The sequence below is a fragment of the Syngnathus floridae genome, chromosome 7 (assembly GCF_059516105.1).
Source record: "Syngnathus floridae isolate MCC-2025c chromosome 7, RoL_Sflo_1.0, whole genome shotgun sequence".
Classification (NCBI taxonomy): domain Eukaryota; kingdom Metazoa; phylum Chordata; class Actinopteri; order Syngnathiformes; family Syngnathidae; genus Syngnathus; species Syngnathus floridae.
Window position 1 is genome coordinate 5,045,698 of NC_142419.1, and position 21,314 is coordinate 5,067,011.

At 40.4% G+C, this 21,314-nt stretch overlaps 1 protein-coding gene across 3 annotated transcripts in view; it reads right to left on the minus strand.

The window, feature by feature from the left end:
* Positions 1-6,526: 6,526 nt before the first annotated feature.
* The window catches only part of fat3a (FAT atypical cadherin 3a), a 181,696-nt gene continuing 166,908 nt past the window's right edge, over positions 6,527-21,314 (minus strand). For 2 of the 3 annotated variants that reach the window (XM_088382035.1, XM_088382034.1), the window contains 6 exons: positions 20,444-20,597; positions 17,092-17,804; positions 16,488-16,601; positions 14,731-14,790; positions 11,797-11,832; positions 6,527-9,555 (listed from right to left, as the gene is read on the minus strand). In XM_088382035.1, the coding sequence (XP_088238161.1) occupies positions 8,924-9,555; positions 11,797-11,832; positions 14,731-14,790; positions 16,488-16,601; positions 17,092-17,804; positions 20,444-20,597 (1,709 nt within the window). In that variant the 3' untranslated portion in view covers positions 6,527-8,923. The remainder of the gene's footprint in view (positions 9,556-11,796; positions 11,833-14,730; positions 14,791-16,487; positions 16,602-17,091; positions 17,805-20,443; positions 20,598-21,314) is intronic. The other variant, XM_088382036.1, reaches the window with a different exon arrangement.

Genomic DNA, 21,314 nt, shown 5'->3' on the forward strand with positions numbered 1-21,314 from the left:
TATCAAATGTTTTTTTTTTTTTTTTGAGTAATCCATCCACCCTACCCATTAACACGGCTAAAATCCTCGTTCCAGTGTTTATCATCAAATAAAGTTCCGAAATCCTTTATAATAAACTGTAATGTAATTTAACAATCTACCAACATGGTTGTATATGCGGTGAATGTTATTGTTCAATCTATAGGTCATACAGCGCCTGTGTTCCAACTATGACACTCCTCCTTGGTTTACCATCTCATAAATTATTGTTGTCAGCAGCGCTAAATGATAGTGCTTGAAAGTGAATGTCTTATCGCCCAATTTAAAACACATGCCGCATTTGAGCGAGTATTTATTCATTTATTTGCCATCCTCATGTTAGCTGGCATGTGTCAGAATTAAAATGTAATTTTGCTTTTAATTTTAAGTCTTTCAAAATTGCTATATCCTTACTGCACCGAGATAAACTGTTAAATATATCTTTAAAAACAAACAAAAACAATCTATGCTCCTGTTAGCCTGCAATTGTCCAAATCAAAGATGTTATTTTCTTTTAATTGTCTTTCTTTTGAACCTCTAAATCGCTCATGTTGCTAACTTAACCTAACCTTAAAGAAAGGACCAACAGGTTACTCCCAATAGCTCCTCATTATTTACGAGTTAGCCCCCCCTTTCTTGAACATTCTCTGATCCATGCAGTCTTCCTCCTCACACGCCTGCACCCACACAGGCACGCACGCACGGACGCACGCACAATCCATCTCTCATGTAGCTTCTTTGCCACTTTCTATCGGTCAATACCATTCACAATTTGCGCTTCCACATCAGCATATACATTCCTTCAATCTCACTGCTTCAAACATTCACTGAGAAACTCACACTGTCCCTGCCCCGCCCGGGCCATAGCACCCCCCGTGCGAGGAGGGGGTCGCGGCATCAATGTTGACTGGTTACAGGCTGGCCATTTCCTGCAACAATCATGATGCCGGCCCACTGCCCGCACGAGCATAGCACAGGCCCACGCGCACAGCCCAGACCCGCGACTACGCGCGAGTGCAGGCACGCTCATCAGTCTCAACTTCTCAAAGGGCAGGCCAACTTTGCTGTTGCGCCCTTCATCATGTTCACATTCGACATCTTTCAATGTCTTCTACACAACATTTGTTGTCTCTTATTCTCATCCTATCAAGCCACCGTTCTAGTAACTTTTTGTCACACGCCTTATTTTCTCTACTGCCACACCTTGCTCATCTTAGTTTCTCTAACCAACATAAACACACCATTGTCCACTTCTCAATTTCCCTATTATCGCTCAAAAGCCTCCTAAACATTCTCCATTACTGATTTCTTCCATAGAACATACATCTCACTCACACACACTCATATACACACCCACTCATGAGGATCCTCTGCGCGCACACACACACTCTCCCCCCAATTTGGTTCATTTTGGATATTTTAGCGGTCTGATCTCTCACAGGAGGAACTGTTACCACCGGATATTTTTTGAGGAGGCCTCACTTCCCCTCGGGGATCTCTTTATTAACCCCAGCTATTTGAATACGATCGTCACCGCACCCTTGTCCGCCACGACGAAGCACTAGGTCCCTGACCTATCCGTAGTACGCGTAAGTCCCTGACTTTACCGTACATGTTACACACGTAAGTTCCAAACTTATTCACCGTATGTATCTTAACTTCATGCACACCTTATTTGATCTGAACGACAGTCTCCTCTTAAATTTCCTCTTTCAATTTGCAGCATTTCGACTTATAGTAACAGGTATTCTGCTTACCTTATCGGTGATGAGCTCAGGGTTGAGGAGACGTCGTACCAGCTCAACGTTGTGCGCTTATTCCAAACGGTTCGCCGACCGGGAGACAGTGTCCCTGACACTGTCCGGTGTCTTGGCTAAAGACCACGAGTTGTCAATTACCCTTCTCTTGACATCACGTCCGCGGTCACCAAGAAATTGTTAGGTTACGGATTCTAGTTATTGATCTGACTCCAAATTGTGATCAACACTTAACTCATAAATTGCTATGTCCTAATCCACACACTGGCGCACCTAACAATTTTGCGAGTTCGTTCTGTCAAAGAGAAGACCAGTAGATCAATTAGACCAAATTTACCAATTATTTATTCCTGACAAAGCGCACTAATACAGGCCTGGGTCCCGGGTCCCTCACACTAAAGCTCGTGCGTTTTTGTGACCACCAAAAGACGACACATTCTTCCGGGTTGCCCAGTTTTAAAGAAACACAATATGAATATTAAAGCATGCAAAATATTGTGAGATGATTGGTGGATGGCCATCTCCTCCCCGTCCAGGTGTCGCTGAGGTCAGACGGTTGGGTTTTCCCCTCGAAGCCCGGTCTCATAGACGTGCTGTTGTTCTCGTTCCTCACCGACCTTGAGATTATCTCGTCCGGTGCTCCCTGTCTGGGCCTATACACAACACTTCCAAGAAAACAAGTTCATGCAGTTTGCCTGCACATTCTTCGCCCCCCACCAATCCACACGAGCACTCTAATACTAGATATTAATATGATTATAAGTTTAACACAACCTTAAAAAATATGTTTGCAAACTGCCGAAAGCACATTTTCCTTTAATAGGTTGACTTTGCCCTAACGGCCACATCTGGGTTTCGGAGCCAGTTCATCTGAAAGACCGTTGAACCATTACATAACACTGGCGTGAATCTGACTAAAAGGATAAATTTACGTGCCCTATTCTTATATTTGGCCACTAAACTAACTGTTGGCCAACTGTATAAGTGAGCAATGCATCGCCACACAGCACCAAGGCATTTTGCCGAATAACACAATAACAATGTTAGGGTTGATCGATTAGTTTGATTATATGCTTATGTTGGAATGTAACCTGTAATAATTAAAGTCGCTTGTCCTGTCTTAACAAAAGTAGTAGAACAAAGTGCTCAGATCTTTTGAACTGAATGACCAGCTGCAGAGGAAGCAATCAAAGTTGTTTTGTTCACACAACATCGTGAAAGACCCCCTGCTGTGCTTTGATCAGCAGGCCAGGGGCTTCGGCCCCATCCGGTCTACTCAGACCCCCACTCTCAACCCCCACTCTGTTTCTCTCAATAAAAATGCTCCTGCAGGAGGCCTGAGTCAGACTGCATTCGATCATCGCTGTGTACAGAGCGACAAATGGACTTTCCACCTGGGACTTACTTGTCTCCTGTTTGGTTCTTGCAAAATAAGTTGGAGTGTGCACAGTGTAGTTGAAATATCGTCATCTCTGAAGATTACCGGAGTTTACTGAACAAAAGCATTTTCATTGTTAAGCGTGTTGCCGTGGGTCTGGGGTTGGTTGCATTCATACATCTAATGAAAGTATACTTAAAATAGTTTTAGCTGTTTAAAATATGTTTGGTTTACGTCACACTTGATTTGATTTTATTTCTTCTCGTGGTGGGGACTTCATACATGTCTTTCATCCTGTCTATTATGTCATAGTGTTGCTCTAAAAACCTTATTATGTCTGTACTGTTGTCATTCAAATTGGTTTCAAGTGTATGTTGATGTGAGGATTGTTTTTGTATAGTTGTCATGACTATACTGCATGTTGAATGTGTTTTTATGTTTTATGTTTTATGTTGGACAATTTAAAAAATGAGCTCATCCCAGGAATACAATTGATTAAAATGCAAACATGTTATGGGTAACAGAATCGCAGTCACTTTATCAAGTAGTTTTATCAGACATTTCTAACTATGACCCAGTGAGCAACATTTTAATGAAGCACAACTGATTAACAAGCTGAAACATTTCTGCACAGATGTCAAAAGAAAAAATACTTTTACATTCTTTGTTCTTTTGTTTCCATGGAGGCAGTGCAGTAAAGCTGGGTCTAAAAGCAAGATGAAGAGAAATATGATCCTTTCACTTGTTCAAGCTTCACTTGAACAGCAGCATTCTGGACAATCTTGAGCAGGGTTATTTTTGTCACGGGCCGCATCATAGTCATAGTTTCCTTTGGAGGGCCATTGAAATCCAAATAAGTGTGGATGTCTCATATTATATATAGTGTAGACTGCACAACAAACTAGTGAAACTACTACTTCAAAACAGAGACTAATAAAAACTGTTTAAATATTTCAAAAAATATGAAAGGTAATAAATATTGCTAGCAATATCGGTATTTTCTAAAAGCGAAAACAATTTGAAATTTTAGCATTGACATGAATTTGATGCACAATTGCGGGCCACATAAAATGATGTGGCGGGCCGTATCTGGCCCCCAGGCCTTGAGTTTGACACCTGTGATCTAGAGAGCCCAGTGAGACGTGTTGCAGCAGTCTGACAAGACAATTAGCTTACAGGACACTGAAGCTTGAACAAGACACAGAAGATACATTTCAGATTTCTGCAGAGGTATGTGGATGTTTTGCAGTACCCGGGAGTTAAAGGAAAAGTCCTGATTATTATAACCCCAATGCCCCTAAATGTTTATAGGAAATTATTATACATACACAATAACATCAACTTATTTGAGTTATAGTGAAAAGGCAAGTAATTAAGAAACCCTTCATATTAAAGATTTTCATTGATATACAGTGCCTTGCGAAAGTATTCGGCCCCCTTGAACCCTTCAACGTTTCGCCACATTTCAGGCTTCAAACATAAAGATATAAAATTTAATTTTTTTGTCAAGAATCAACAAGTGGGACACAATCGTGAAGTGGAATGAAATTTATTGGATAATTTGAACTTTTTTAACAAATAAAAAACTGAAAAGTGGGGTGTGCAATATTCGGCCCCCTTGCGCTAATACTTTTTAGCGCCACCTTTTGCTGCAATTACAGCTGCAAGTCACTTGGGGTATGTCTCTATCAGTTTTGCAAATCGAGAGACTGGAATTCTTGCCCATTCTTCCGTGCAAAACAGCCCGAGCTCAGTGAGGTTGGATGGAGAGCGTTTGTGAACAGCAGTCTTCAGCTCTTTCCACAGATTCTCGATTGGATTCAGGTCTGGACTTTGACTTGGCCATTCTAACACCTGGATACGTCTATTTGTGAACCATTCCATTGTAGATTTGGCTTTATGTTTTGGATCATTGTCCTGTTGGAAGATAAATCTCCATCCCAGACTCAGGTCTTTTGCAGACTCCAACAGGTTTTCTTCCAGAATGGTCCTGTATTTGGCTCCATCCATCTTCCCATCAATTTTAGCCATCTTCCCTGACCCTGCTGAAGAAAAGCAGGCCCAAACCATGATGCTGCCACCACCATGTTTGACAGTGGGGATGGTGTGTTCAGGGTGATGAGCTGTGTTGCTTTTGCGCCAAACATACCGTTTTGCATTGTGGCCAAAAAGTTTGATTTCGGATTCATCTGACCAGAGCACCTTCTTCCACATGTTTGGTGTGTCTCCCAGTTGGCTTGTGGCAAACTTTAAACGAGACTTTTTATGGATATCTTTGAGAAATGACTTTCTTCTTGCCACTCTTCCATAAAGGCCAGATTTGTGCAGTGCACGACTGATTGTTGTCCTATGGACAGACGCTCCCACCTCAGCTGTAGTTATCTGCAGTTCATCCAGAGTGATCATGGGCCTCTTGGCTGCATCTCTGATCAGTCTTGTCCTTGTTTGAGATGAAAGTTTGGAGGGACGGCCGGGTCTTGGTAGATTTGCTGTGGTCTGATACCTCTTCCATTTCAATAAAATTGCTTGCACAGTGCTCCTTGAGATGTTTAAAGCTTGGGAAATCTTTTTGTATCCAAATCCGGCTTTAAACATCTCCACAACAGTATCTCGGACCTGCCTGGTGTGTTCTTTTGTCTTCATGGTTCTTTCTGCGCTTTAAATAGAACCCTGAGACTATCAAAGAGCAGGTGCATTTATACGGAGACTTGATTACACACGGGTGCATTCTATTTATCATCATCAGTCATTTAGGACAACATTGGATCATTCAAAGATCCTCACTGAACTTCTGGAGTGAGTTTGCTGCACTGAAAGTAAAGGGGCCGAATAATATTGCACGCCCCACTTTTCAGTTTTTTATTTGTTAAAAAAGTTTAAATTATCCAATAAATTTCGTTCCACTTCACGATTGTGTCCCACTTGTTGTTGATTCTTGACAAAAAATTAAAATTTTATATCTATGTTTGAAGCCTGAAATGTGGCAAAATGTTGAAAGGTTCAAGGGGGCCGAATACTTTCGCAAGGCACGATTTTCATTGATATATGAAGTCGGGTGTGATCTACATTGCAATGTCATTTTATGGGCCAGTTTTGTCTGAGGTGTCTCAACAAACTTGTTTTTCCTATCGGAATTCAATGAGGTGAACCCTACGTATAATACAATGTGATGGTCAAAACTTTGTTGAATGCATTTGTAAGTTCTAAAGCAAAGGACTAATGCTTCAAATATCATCAACTGAGAATGGAGCCAACAGAAGCAAACTTTGAAGTCTGAAACTGGATCCCAAACAATCCAAAGACCCCAAACCTTTGTAGAAACCGCCCCAAAACTGTTATGAATTAATATTCTCAGAATTAAAAGCAGATCATATTATGAGCAAGAACCTTTTTATTTTTTTTGCACTGAATACAAAATGAGGAATACAGGAATCATTTTGTACAATTTCTGTAGATAACGTACAGTATTTTGACAGTGAAAAACTAATTACAAATGAAATTCAGTCAAAATCAGATTTCAAATCACTGAAATGGATAAGTTTTTTATCTGTTACATTGTGTGGATTGAACACTATGCATCTGTAGTATTGTATTGATGTGGAATGAATTCAATCCAAGTCTGATTGTGAAGAAATCAAAACAACGATATTTAATTGAATGCCTCTTTCTCCACATTCTCATAAAAAAAAAGGTTACAATTCATACCTATAAAATCTGCATTATAACAACAGCTATGTACACTGTACAACAATTTGTTCACAAACATACATCTGTTACAAAAAAAGCCTTAAGCTTAATTAGATCAGTCAATACCTGGATGGTGAAGATGCTAAGTGGCCGACAACTGAAATGTTCAAAGGAAGTGTCTAAGTCGCTTAACTGAACCCTATGGCAGCAATGATTCAAAACAGAATGTAGAAAGAGCCTGACAACAGTTTTTATTCACATTTTTAGTTTAGCAGTTGCACTGCCATTTTTTGAATGTTTAATTTAAGAATAAGAATGATACCAATACTGTTACCAAGGCGTAGGATTCATGAATGTGGCACAACATCTCATAAATATCTCAACAAAACAGCATCACATCACTCACGTATCATAAAGCAAACAATTTCATGAAACACAATTACTGAAGCTACGTTTCCCTGTGGTTGCTAACATACATGGATCTTAAATTCACATTCTCACTCACGTTGCATATTAATTAATCTCTTTTAGTACCTTTTCATCAGTCTGAGCTGTTTTTTTAATACTAGGGGCAGTGCTTTTCCAGCAGCGCGTGAATAATTGCATTAGTAAATATTAAATGTCAATCTGACTTGCATTTACTGAATAGAATAAACTAACCTATTGTAAGTTTGCTCAAATATTATTGTCAGGGTTTTTCAGGTTATCTTTATCGTATGATTAAGTTGGAATGCAACCTGTGATAAATAACCTAGCTTGTCCCATCCTACACAAAGTCGTAAAACACCCCTTGCTATGTTTTGACTAGAGGTCAAGGGCTTTCTCTCTTCAGTCCACTCTTACCCCCACCCTGTTTCTCTGAATAAAAATGCTCTTGCGGGAGCCGAGAGTCAGACCTCCATTCGAACATCTCTGCACGCACAGCGACAAATGGACTCTCTACCTGCAGGTGTCTAAAAAGACTTACTTGTCTCCCGTGTGGTTCTTGCAAAATAAGTTGGAGTGAGCGAATCTCTAACAATTATTGCCAAAAACTGTTGTAGTAGAATTCTTCCTATTTATGATTAGCTAAAAACAAAACAAAAGAATGCAAGCATTTCTATTGGTTTATTATCCTCCTTTGTCCGTCAGCAGTATTACATGATCATTACTCAGACCATTTGCACAGATTTAATATTGTGGGTTGCTTTTGGAGGCAGGACGGTGGTCGGCTGGTTAGCACATCGGCCACACAGTGATGGATGGATTGTATAGTTGGAACACATCCCTACAAAAGAATTACTTACTGTAGAGAAAGATAACTAAACTACACCAAAAGTACTGTGTGGTCTTTATACGTAAAGCTACACTCAAGTTACTGTTCATAAATGATGACACTGTGCTTCAGAAGAGAATCTTGATGTGTGAGTCCCAAATAACAGAACTTAACTGAAAGTACTATGTACGTATATTAGCAACAACAGCAGACCTTATCTTTCATACAATACTAGTCATGGTTTCAGGGGGCACATTCCACATGAAGTAAAATACATGTCTCTTAGAAAAACCATTTTTTCCCCTCACACCTGATTACAAGTCAGGTGATTTTATCATACAAAGTCTGTACAAGCACTTTAAATTGTGCAATAAAGAAAAACAGGAAGACAGTATTAGGGGAGGATGTCTGTGTTTCTAGAAAGAAGTACTCCTTTGGCATCTGTTAGTCAGCAGGAAATCAAACAATCATTTCACTTACATTATTGTCCTTTCTGTTTTCTACATTTCCTCATAATATTTCTAAACATGAGTCACTTGTGAATTAATCTTTCTCAACATTCTCCATCCAATTATTCTGACATTACATATGACTTCCTGTGGAATTACAAAGGGCACTTCTCTTCTGCAAATCAAAAAAAGGGATGACTTTTTTAACGTGTGATTCAATGCAGAAATACAATGGATGATCCTTTAACAATGTTATTGTTTTCATATTTTCATTGTTGTATTAATCGATCAATGGAACTTCTTCAAAAGCATTTTCCTACCATACAGCGATGTTTCTGCACCACTGTGTTTTCTTGATGAGACGTCACTATACAATCAATCACACCTCTGTTTGTTGCTGCGACTCAGTGGTGATGGTGACCCCTCGACGCAGTTCGTCCATACTATCAAAATTGCTGCCATGTTCTGAGTCATCCAGCCCACATGGGGCCGACACGTCCGACGCTGATGATGCTCCAATTGATAGCCGCATATTTAGAGAGACAGAATCACCGTTGTCACCAGTTTTTGAGGCAACTCCGCTCATCGAAGTACTGACGTCCCCGTGTGCTGCCTCCCCCATTGGAATCTGATGGGCGGGCAAGTATTGACTGGGGTGGAAATGAGGCCTGCCATGCTCATGTCCAGTGTCACCAGATCTCAAGGTGCTCTCCTTGGAAACTGGCAAGTTAGCAGGTAGGGCAGTATGGGGCTCTGCATAATCCTCTCCGATGGGCAACGGAGGAGGCAATTGGTCTCGGCTAAAGAATTCTTCTTCATGGGGAGGTGGGTAGTCGCTGTCAACGTCAAAACCCCCAAGGTAGTAGTCAGACTCTAATTCACGAGTGCTTCCTCCGAGTCGTGCAGCGGTGCCCACTGCAATGCCTCCGGGAGAAGCCTCGTAGCCTGGCACCTCTTCGATGTTTGACAGTTTGGTGCTTGGCATCCAGTCTGATGTGTCCCAGTGATATGCTGGAGAGTAGAAAAGGAGACGGTTAGTGACAAGCTAAAATGTGAAGGTGAAGGATCATGGAATTAGTCAGCACTGCCAACACCCTCTTTTCCACAGTACAAAGCTCTGCAGTACACATGCCATTGATATGCATTCGATGTGTCACGCACAAGCAGTTGCGACAATACACAAAGGTGGTGAAGGTCAATGACATGACAAGCACTTAATAGAACACTGCTGTGGCATGCACACAAGAAACCGTTGAGGGGCAAGATCACAGCATGCTCAGGTTCATGGGAATTGCAGCACAAAAGCCATGTTAAAATCATCCACATGAAACATTTTGACATGTTAGAATAGCATGTAAAAAAATGGGAAAATATCTCCTTGATTGACGAGGCAGTCGTATAATCACACATTTGTAGACGCAAGGATGCCCTGGTAAATTATTGGCGTGCCTTAGGGAGTAGTTTGGAGGCTGAAGTAAAAATTCCAAAATACTGAGAATTATTATGTTTATAAATTCAACTGAACTTATTCATAAGCTTAAAATTTTGAGTAAACTATGTATTTGCAATATTAAATGACCATTCTTAATGACACAAAGATATTTAGAAAAAACAAAACATGTTCATTACTTTACCTTTTGAGAAGAAAAAGGTGCAATTTAGTTTAACAATTGTACATCCATAATCTTATGTTCTAAATTCATAGTTGATTTGAATATTCTACAAATAAACAAATTACCAGGATCCTGGAATGTAGCTTTCCTCAAAAACTGTCTGATAACGTCTGGGATATAGAATATTCGAAATGTAGAAAACAATGAAGGTGACAAACTATTGTCATTAGCGCCTCGCCTATTTATTTATTTATTATTTCAGCCTTGTCTTATTACCCCCAGATGCCCAGATACGCAAATGATGGTGCTCTTTTCAATGTCTTGATTGACAACCTCACACACAGACTCTTAAGAGAAGTCTGGCCGAAATGATACCTCTGGTTTTGAATACTAATGCTGACTTTTGAAAGAATCATTTTATACGGTGGCTTAATTTAAACATGCAGCACATTATGGTTCTCCTTGTCGCTTTTCCGTTAACACATTTTATGGGTAGCTCATCTGAAAGAATGATCAGTGTTATTTAAATTAGCAGAGTTCTGGAGTCCTGGTCTTGGAGTCCAAGAGAAAAGTTGAAGTGTTGGATTGAATAATATAATGTTATTATTGGACTGATGCAGTTGAACAATTGAGCAAATTGAATGAAAAAAAAATGGCAAACAAAAACAATAACATGCATCAAATCAGAATGCATATTGCATCATGATTGAGAATGTGAACTTTTATGTCATTAAACACAATTACAATCACTGGTATGGAGGAACAACTCCAAACAACATGATAGTACTGTGGCTGTAGTACGGGTAAGTAAGGGGACAAGCAAGACGGGCAAAAGATAGAAAGAAGGATGACAAATGAGTGATTGTCCTCTGCTGCCAAGCCAACAAGCTGAGGGAAGCGGGGATAGAGCTCAGAAGAGTCATATGAATTTATCAATGACAAAAAGACCATCTGGGTATTTATAGATAAAAAGATACAAGGAGTAGACTCATTTTAAAAAGTCATGCCTGGCTATGTGACGTGCAGGCGGTTAGCCAGTCAAATCTCCATATCTCATTCTGCTGTGAGCTCTTCAGCTTTGAGGGATGACGATAGTTGGTTGGTTTCACAACTGAGGATTAGCACTTTTGGGTGTTGAGGCACTTAATTGGTTCCACAACACAAAGGAGTGTGAAGCTGGAGGGCCTGGTCACATCAAAGTCACAGAATTGCATCCTCACTCCTGTCTGTTTGGACGGTCGGACAATGATTAATGAAGCAATTGCTGAGTGCAGTATTTGTACGTCAGTCAAATGGGAATGTTAGCCTGATGCTAGTCCTAGAGAAAAGGTCAGATGCTTGCAACAAACTTTATGGAAAGTATGTAGGTCATCTTATCTTGCCCGAAACAAAATGTTGTCACGGTTGGATTGATAGCGTGCCATTTTTAAAATATGAATCTGTTTTGTCAGTAGTCATCATTTGGCTCGAACATATCTACAGCTGAAGATGAAGTCTACTCCTTGCTGAGAGACAGAGCGAGGGTGAGAGACACAGGAGAGGAATACATCGGGAGAGGGAGAGAGAGAGCGAGAGAGAGAGAGAGAGAGAGAGCGAGAGAGCGAGAGAGAGAGAGAGATACAGTAGATAGATTTTTCACCTCTGTCGAAGGTTTGACTTTGGTCCATGACTGACACTGTCAGATGGAAGAATAACATATGAGAGGTTTGAAACATTTGTATGTTTAAGTGACGAGATTTTTGCATGATACATTAAAGTCTGAGGCCACCATTAGCATTGCTTGATATGTTATGTTAACATACTAGGAAGGATCTCAGTTTGTTGTTTGTGCCATGTAACGTTAGCATACCGTACAATAATTCAGCTTCTATTCTATTTTTATATTAAATTGTCTTTCAAAATGACATGTCTGTTCTTGGTGTTGGAGTTTATCAAATAAATTTCCCCTAAAATGTGACTTACCGTAATTTCCGGACTATAAGTCGCGGTTTTTTTCATAGTTTGGGTGGGGGGGCGACTGATACTCAGGAGCGACTTATATATGTTTTTTTTTTCACAAATTTTTACTTGATCATTAAGACATCACTTAAAAGTATAGTTGACCACTTCCCATGTTATTTTTAGTATAGTTGATCACTTAACATGCTTTTATATCTTTATCTTGAACATATTCAAAACATAAAAAATAGAGAAAACATCAAATAAAGCAATTAACACTTTAAAGCACCATATCCAAGTCCACTGTCTGTTTGCTCCTCTTATATTTATTATTATTATTTATTATTATTTGTTTATTTATCATTTATTCAACACTCTTATTTATTCATTGTTCATGCCTTCTTGGGTTTTTTTGTGTTGCTTGTATGGATATGTGTACTATCTCACCGAGGGATAGTGGGAACGTAATTTCAATCTCTTTGTGTGTCTTGGTATATGAAAAAAAAATCGACAATAAAGCAGACTTTGTCTTTGATAAAACAACCAAATAAACAAAACAAAAAACTACATTTAAAAAAATATATATTTTCAGACGAAACTGGATGAGGGCGCTTTAAATTTCACCGTTGGCCGTGACTCATCAACTGGGTGGGCTTAAGAAAAATGGCACCAAAAAGAAAGTCATATTTTGCAAGTTACAAACTTCAAGTTGTAAAATATGCAGCTGAAAACAGTAATCGAGCAGCAGAAAGAAAGTTTGGAGAACCGTGATGTACCAATGGATTACTATTTCAAGTGACGTCAGTGGCGCCGCGCGGCGCGACCCACGTAAGGACAACACCGGCATCATTAGCGGTGATCATTTCTAAGTGACACGGAGGACAAAGAGTTTAAAGGAATTAAGGATTTGGAGTGACATAGAAGGTTTGAAAAACTATTATGGCTTTTACGCACGCCCGGTCCTACTCTACTGAGTCGGGGGCCGGCGCTCGGTCGAGTGGCTGTCCGCGAACGGTGCATGGGGCTCGGACATGACCATTACGCACGCCCGGTCCTCTGCCATGGAGCTATCGTCTCTGGAAGTCCACGCCGCCACACGCTTGGAAGTTTGTTTTGTGGAATAAAGAGCCGTTTACCAAACCTACGTCTATCCTTGTACTTTGTTAACGCTACAATATAGTTATATACTAGATCTGTGGAATAAAGACGAGGCTGACGTCAGGGCGCACGCGCGGCGATGTTGACAAAGGACGAGGAATTTGATCGATGGATTTAATGGATTTAAAGTGCACGGATGGTTTGATAATATTATTGCTTATATTATAGTTATTTAAAATATAGTTTATCTATCGTTATATGAGCCTGTGGAATATTGTGCAAGCGCCCTCAGCCACGCGCAGCCATTGTTGACAAAGAACGATCGATGGATTTAATGAATTGGGGTGACACCGATGGTTTTATAAACATGTTATTTATGTAATGGTTGTCCTAAATCACTCTATATGTTACGTCAGGCCCGTTCTCAGCTCCTCATTTGGGTTTGTCACGTTAGCATACCTATCGTTTAGCCTGTTGCTATCGTATCGAATGATCGATGGATTTAATGAATTGGAGTGACACCAATGGTTTTATAAACATGTTATTCATGTAATAGTTGTCCTTAATCACTCTATATGTTACATCAGGCCCGTTCTCAGCTCTTTGTTTGAGTTTGTCACGTTAGCATACCTATCGTTTAGCCTGTTGTTGCTCGTTCATGACTGTTTTTGGTGTGGGATTTTGTCGAATAAATTGCCCCCCAAAATGCGACTTATACTCCGGAGCGACTTATATATGTTTTTTTTCACTTTTGGGGCATTTTATGGGTGGTGCGACTTATACTCCGGAGCGACTTATAGTCCGGAAAATACGGTATACTCCAGTGCGACTTGTATGTCTTTTACTTCTTTGTTACGCATTTTATGGCTGGTGCGACTTATAGTCCGGGAAATACGGTAATAAATTATAAATCTAGTGACTCATTTCAATGACCTATTACAAATTAACATAATATCAACCATATTTTCACACATGTCCATCATCTGAACTCACACGCTGTCATAACCAGCTGAAGGGCCCCAATACTTTTAGATCCTATTAACACAAGAAAAATCACAGATTATGAGGCTCTAACTAGACTCTAAAGGCAAAGTTCTTGGGCAGCATACCTCATTCAGGAAGAATAAATCATATTTATGAATACAAATCTATAATACAATAAAAATCAAATTAATCAATTTTTGTCAGCATTTGGGAGCATGAAAGTATGCTTACTTGCAAATCTTACAGTCTCAAAGACGTTTGACGATTAAATGATTGTTTTTGCTGGACTTAACTTGAGTTGACAAAAATAAATCATAGTTCTGCTACTTCCCTAAGACATACGTGTTGTGGAGAGGGGCGTGGTGGTGGGGTCAAAGCCACTATCTTTAATTTTAAAGGGACTTGTAATGAGAGTTCAAGCGATGGACGCTGTGCCGTATTTGTCCGTTCAAATTGTGCTTTCCTCAAACTGCAGTGTAAAGAAATACACAAATTGGAGAAAGAAAGAGTCGAATAGTCAGAGGTGAGATGCAAAATGGATGAGACATGGTACCTTCACTTTCGATTGTGTCGACAGCGTCATTGACCAGTCGAATGACGGTCACTATGGAGGCTTTTGGAAGGAAAAAGGAAGACAGTAATTCATGGTGATGGTTTAGGACATCCACTCAAAATCCTATCAGTTGCCATTCCTGTCTGAATAGAAGACTACCTTTTCAGCCTTGACCTGAAGACTTCTCTCACATTTTTGCTTTTACTAATAAAAATTGAACAACCCTCCTAAACAAACATGCACAATGACTAAACACTTCAAATGACAAATAAAGCCTCAGGGATCAAAGATAAAAAGAAAATGTAATGAGGCGTCTGGTGCAAAACAACACAAAACACACAACAAAATTATATTGGCTTGAAATGTCAGAAATAATTGGTCAAAATGAATGCTTTTTAATTAATGGGCTATGAAGTTGACATTTCTGAATCACAACTGATCAGAGACTTGTGGCTCTCGATGAAGTGATGTCATGAAATCAAGGCAATACAATCAAACCAAGACACAAAGCCATAAGCAAAGCTCCAGATAAAGGCTGCACTTCATACAATACACTGTGAAAGATTAAAAACCCTCATCTGCAGGAAGTACGGCTGGTTGTCGGAACAACTATAATGTTCTTTGGAAACGACTCAAAACGTTTGTTCAACCCCGTTGCAGGATGGTTCACTATATACTTGTATTTGATGTCACAAAATCAGTGTGAGAAGCAAAGAAAAAACATCCTGTAGATATTCTACAGTTGTAGAGGTTGTTTCATATTATAATAGCAGTACGGACATTGTGGACATGTCATTTGACAGTCCGACAAGAATAATGACATTTCTTTACCATTAGGGCTTGAGGGACCTCTAAGCCACAGTACACTTAATAAAGAAGGATCATCATTGTACAGTAAAATGAACCTAATGCTGCTCCTACTATTGCTTTTTAATCAATTTAGATGAATAGAAAATGAACAATTGCTAACTTCAACTGCTAATTTTGTCAATCAAAACAATACCACATTGTTTACAGGGTCAGAACCGCACGCTTAGTTTCTGCTGTAGAGGAATGATTTTGTTTATGACAAAGGCTGCACAACCCCATGCACTGAAAACTCATTCTGTGAACTAATTTTTTTTGTGAGCTACAGCTCCGCAAAAATAATGCATGAGACACAGTTGGCTGTGGAAATAACACAAGGGAAGCCAGCTTCTGGTTGGAGTAAATGTTCCTCCTTCTCTTCTCATTGATGATTCACCTGTCTTTTACTGTCCCCATCCATTCTTTCATCCTTATTCTCCTCAAGGACACACTAGAGACGTGAGGTCTTTGAATAGTGTTCTATTGTAAGCCAAAAATTTCACCAATGTATGAAACCCATGGGGAAAGCATTTGTATTTGCATTTCAATGTAAAGACACAGTCCAGGTCTTAACAAGCAAAAATATTTTAGAAGACCAACAAATAACACAAGGGAAGCCAGCTTCTGGTTGGAGTAAATGTTCCTCCTTCTCTTCTCATTGATGATTCACCTGTCTTTTACTATCCCCATCCATTCTTTCATCCTTATTCTCCTCAAGGACACACTAGAGACGTGAGGTCTTTGAATAGTGTTCTATTGTAAGCCAAAAATTTCACCCATGTATGAAACCCATGGGGAAAGCATTTGTATTTGCATTTCAATGTAAAGACACAGTCCAGGTCTTAACAAGCAAAAATATTTTAGAAGACCAACATTAACAGAGCTTGAGAAGAAGAGAGGGCGTATCTTACCATTGTCATCACAGGAGTCGGACTGAAACGAGCTCAGCGACTGGACCTCTGAATTACTGCCCTTGTTGCTCCCCGAGAGACAAGTTATTTCTTCGGCCATGTCAACCATCTTACCTGTAAAGAGAGGATACTTGCTCAATTAGAATATTCAGTATTTAATCATGTTCACATTTTGACATCACAACAACATTTCGACACCTATTTGAGCAAAAACACTTTGTCTTTTGAAGGCTTCAAGTGAGATGATGTCAGAGGGAAGTGGCCACTGATCTTAAGGTGTCATAGCAGAAAGAGAAAGACTGGAAGAGTCAAAGAAAGGCATATTTTAGAACTGGGTGTCCTATTTTGTTAAGGAGTTGTGATTTTTTTCCCCGCTCAGCTTCTTGTTATAGAACAGCAAGTGCATAAAGTACTGAAACATTGAACAGCTGGATATGCATATTCAAGAGTTCAGAGAAGGTCAAATTAGGTACACGAGTAACTCTTATAAAGCATTTTCGTTCATTCTGAAATTTCACCAAACTTCGGTGTACATCATCTCTAGTCTAAGTTGAATTTCAGATCAACTGTACGTACAGTCACAAACACCATCACTGTCACTCACCGTCATCACTGTCCCACGGGTTCTTTTGTATGGAATCACAGTCTGATCGACAAGGGGAAACTGGGGGTAGGTTTGGGGCCACGCTGCACACCACAACCCCCCTCCTGGTGGACCCCGACAAAATCCGTGGCGACTCTGGGTGAAAGGTGCTCATCTCTGTATGCTCCACTGTGCGCCCATCCACCATCTTTTCCAATGTTGCCCTTGGATCAGCCTGAAAACAAGGAGTGTATGCCATGGGCCTGACCGGGACCTGTGGAGGTCCCATCATCCCACCCGCTCCCACTACGGTGGGCCCCAGTCCGGTCTCTGAATGAAGATTGATGGGGTCTCCTGCTGTGCAATGCAGGGTCTTAAACTGAACACCATTGGCTTTGTTGAGAAGGGCTGCTGTGGCGGGGTCCTGGATCAGCGATAAGTTGTTTCGCGAGTAGCTCTTTCGGAAGACCTTCTTGCGGAAAGCGATGAAAAGGATGATGAGGGTGGTGATGACAAACAGCACCACGGCGATGCCAATCAACTCCTCCTTTCCGACTACTGCGTGCCCAGCTTGCATGTCCGGGACGACAACGGGCCGCAGGCTGCAACGCTGTCCCACAAAGCCCGCAGTGCAGTTACAGTAGAAGGAACCGTGCGTGTTGACACAGATCCCACCATTCTCACACTCGCCCTCAGGATTGCTGTGGTCACATTCGTTCACATCCTTCTCACAGCTGCAGGATGGAGGGTTGGAGGAAAGAGGGGAAGAAACTGGTATGAGTAGAATGTATAAATAACAAGGGCTGCACAAATGAGTTTATAAAATAATCAACTGTTTTTTAATCCTCATTTCTCATTGTCAAAGTATATTTATGGACCTGAGTGGAAGTTTGTGAAAAATGTTACAACTTGTGAACCTGTTCTGCCCTAAAACGTGTCACCTACACAACCATACAGTACATTCTGGGATATCACACACTGATGCACAATCATCTCAAAGTTCCCACTTCTCAGTGGCGAAATTGACATCTGAAAGGGGAGATCTTCTTGCAATTTCTTCTAAACGTATGATCACCCTGCACTGACTCCAGCGAGTTCCTTATACTTCCGCCATGTAGAACGCGTGCTGAATTTAAAGGAAACGGGGCGCGGGGCATCAATTAGCCAGGGCTCAACTTGGCTGTATTTAGTCGCACAACGGCGCACACACCCATTTTTAACTGTGGCTCTAAGACTCAACCCATGCACACAGGTAGATTGCACTTTGGGTTAGACTTGTGGTGGCCCCGAAAATCGGTCCCTTTGTGCTTAAGTGAATTTAACAGTGCAATAACCACTAAAATTAACGGAACTGTTGACAAACATGATGATTAAAAAATATATAAATAAGGTTATTTTGTGAGCTTTTTTGTTAACTATAATAACCTTGGGTGTTACTGAAGTTAATAGATTTTTTTGGGGGCCATTTTCAGTGAAGGCCAATATGAAATGGAGATTAAATTATATACAATCCTAATGGCAGTATTTAGTGAAAGTAATGTGCTGCTGAAAAACAATTCCATCATGACTTTTGCTACGTATGTTTTTCTAAAAGCAAACAAAAACTACGATTTTAAATAAGTGTAGGATCGTCACTGTTTCCATTTAATTTGCTTAGCTCCTATTCTTCCTGTGGGAAGTCAGAGACTATATGAAAATCAGACAGCGAGATTTGGGTGCTATTAAAATGGTGGACGTGAAGGTATTTCTTCATTTAATGTTAAATGAGGTCAACATAGTCAAAAAGTGAATTACAGTACACTCAATGGTGGAGACACTCAAGACCAAGTTTTACAAAGTCAGATTAATCAAACAGACCAGGTTATTCAACCAATAATAAACTATATTAAAGGTCTGTTGGCAGCTTGTATTCCCTCACATTATGAAATAATAGATGGAAAACGATGTGATCAATAAATAGCTTGAGAAGCCGTCCCTGTCAAACACTGATCCATGATATACATTGTAATATTGCCCCCATGTGGCCACAGAAAGAAAACATTTACTTTTTTTTTTTTTTTAAATATGTGGAAATTAGTCTCTATATCCAAAATAAAATTGTGAGACATTTGGGTTAAAAATTTAAAGCGCTTATCCATCCATCCATTATCTGTACCGCTTGTCCCCATGGGGGTCACGGGGGTGATGGAGCTTATCCCAGCAGTCATCGGGCAGTAGGCGGGGGACACCCTGAACTGGTTGCCAGCCAATCGCAGGGCACACTGAGACGAACAACCATTCACACTCGCACTCACACCTAGGGACAATTTAGAGTGCTCAATCGGCCTACCAAGCATGTTTTTGGGATGTGGGAGAAAACCGGAGTGCCCGGAGAAAACCCACGTGGGCCCGGGGAGAACATGCAAACTCCACACAGGGAGAGCCGGAGGTGGAATAAAGCGCTTATTACTATTATTATTATAATTATTATCATTATTATCTGCACACAAAACTATACAACTTCAATTGCAAATCATAATGCTGATATTCTATTGTGATTAGCCCATTTGTACCTAATGTGAATCAATTATTTTCTGTTAGTACTTTGTGGAGGCAAAATCTTGACGCATTTTCGAATATCCTCAAGCATGTGATGGCTGTGGCCATGTTTTAGTCCTATGCAACATATGTGCCTAATTAATTAATATTATTTTTTTAAATGTGACTGAACAAACATAAGAGCCTCTCTCCTTACCCCTAAATTGAGAAAAAAAAAAAGCCACTATGTGCAGAAATACTCTAGATCACTAGAGCTGTGTTTATCTCTATCCCTATGTTGGTCTCATCAATTTCACCCAATGAATGCAGGCAGATGACCCAGCACACATACTGCAGGTGTTGGTTCTGTTTGAAGATCCCCCTCCCTAAATAAAGCAGGTTCAGTTGATTCTCATTAAACTATATAAGTGAGGATTTCAATTGCAGGGTTTTAGAACTGAAGTAAGTTGGCGGAATCATGAAATAAAGATTAAAAGTCTGTATCTTTAAAAACAATCTTGGATTACAACCACAGACAAGGCAATAGGCAATTATCATCATCCTTTGACGAACCTAAAAAATATACACCAAGGATTCAAGGACAGCAGGATTTAGAAAGCCTCATCTACAAACACTTGTAATTGATTCACAGTGTTGTTGCCTTGTAGTAAATATTAAAGATATTTAAGATCTACCTAATTCTCATCATATTTATATTTATCATCTTCTGTTATAGTTGATGGTTTAATCATGTTTGTCTAAATTTATAATCAAATGAGTGGAGTTACACAATTAATCGTTACAGCCCTCAAACAAATTCTTAAAGGATTCAGAGCTTGATTGGCATGATACTCACGTCAGACCCATGAAGCCTCTTCTACAACTGCAGAGGAACGCATTGCCAATAGCCTTACACATCCCACTGTTCTTACATGGATTGGGTACACATGCCGTTATCTCGATTTCACAGCGCCCACCAGTGTACAAGGGGTTACAGCTGCATGAGAATCCTGGCAGACACAAAAAAGAAACAAACAATTAAGAATTCAGGCATTTCGCAGACAGCATAGGTTGCACAATGTCATTGAACTTGTCTCAGGAGCGACAATGCTGTGATTTTAACAAATGACAAGAGGAACAATAATCTATTCATCGTCAATCAACAGCTCAAACCGCTTTGTATGTGGTGGATAATTCCGCACTCTCCTTCGATTTTCACAGTGGGGCCAAAAAGGGGTCCAAAATATCGCTGGAGCCTATCCATCCATCCATCCATTCATTTTCTGAACCGCTTAGTCCCCACGGGGGTCGCGGGCGTGCTGGAGCCTATCCCAGCCGTCATCGGGCAGTAGGCGGGGGACACCCTGAACTGGTTGCCAGCCAATCGCAGGGCACACAGAGACAGACAACCAATCGCACTCACACTCACACCTAGGGACAATTTGGAGTCTTCAATCGGCCTACCAAGCATGTTTTTGGAATGTGGGAGGAAACCGGAGTGCCCGGAGAAAACCCACACGGGTCCGGGGAGAACATGCAAACTCCACACAGGGAGGGCCGGAGGTGGAATCGAACCCGCACCCTCCTAACTGTGAGGCGGACGTGCTACCCAGTGCGCCACCGAGCCGCCATCGCTGGAGCCTAGCGTTTCCAATTTACTAGTTCTCATTACTTACAAAAGCTGTCCATTTAGAAATAGAAGGCATTTTAATGTTTAAAGTTTTCAA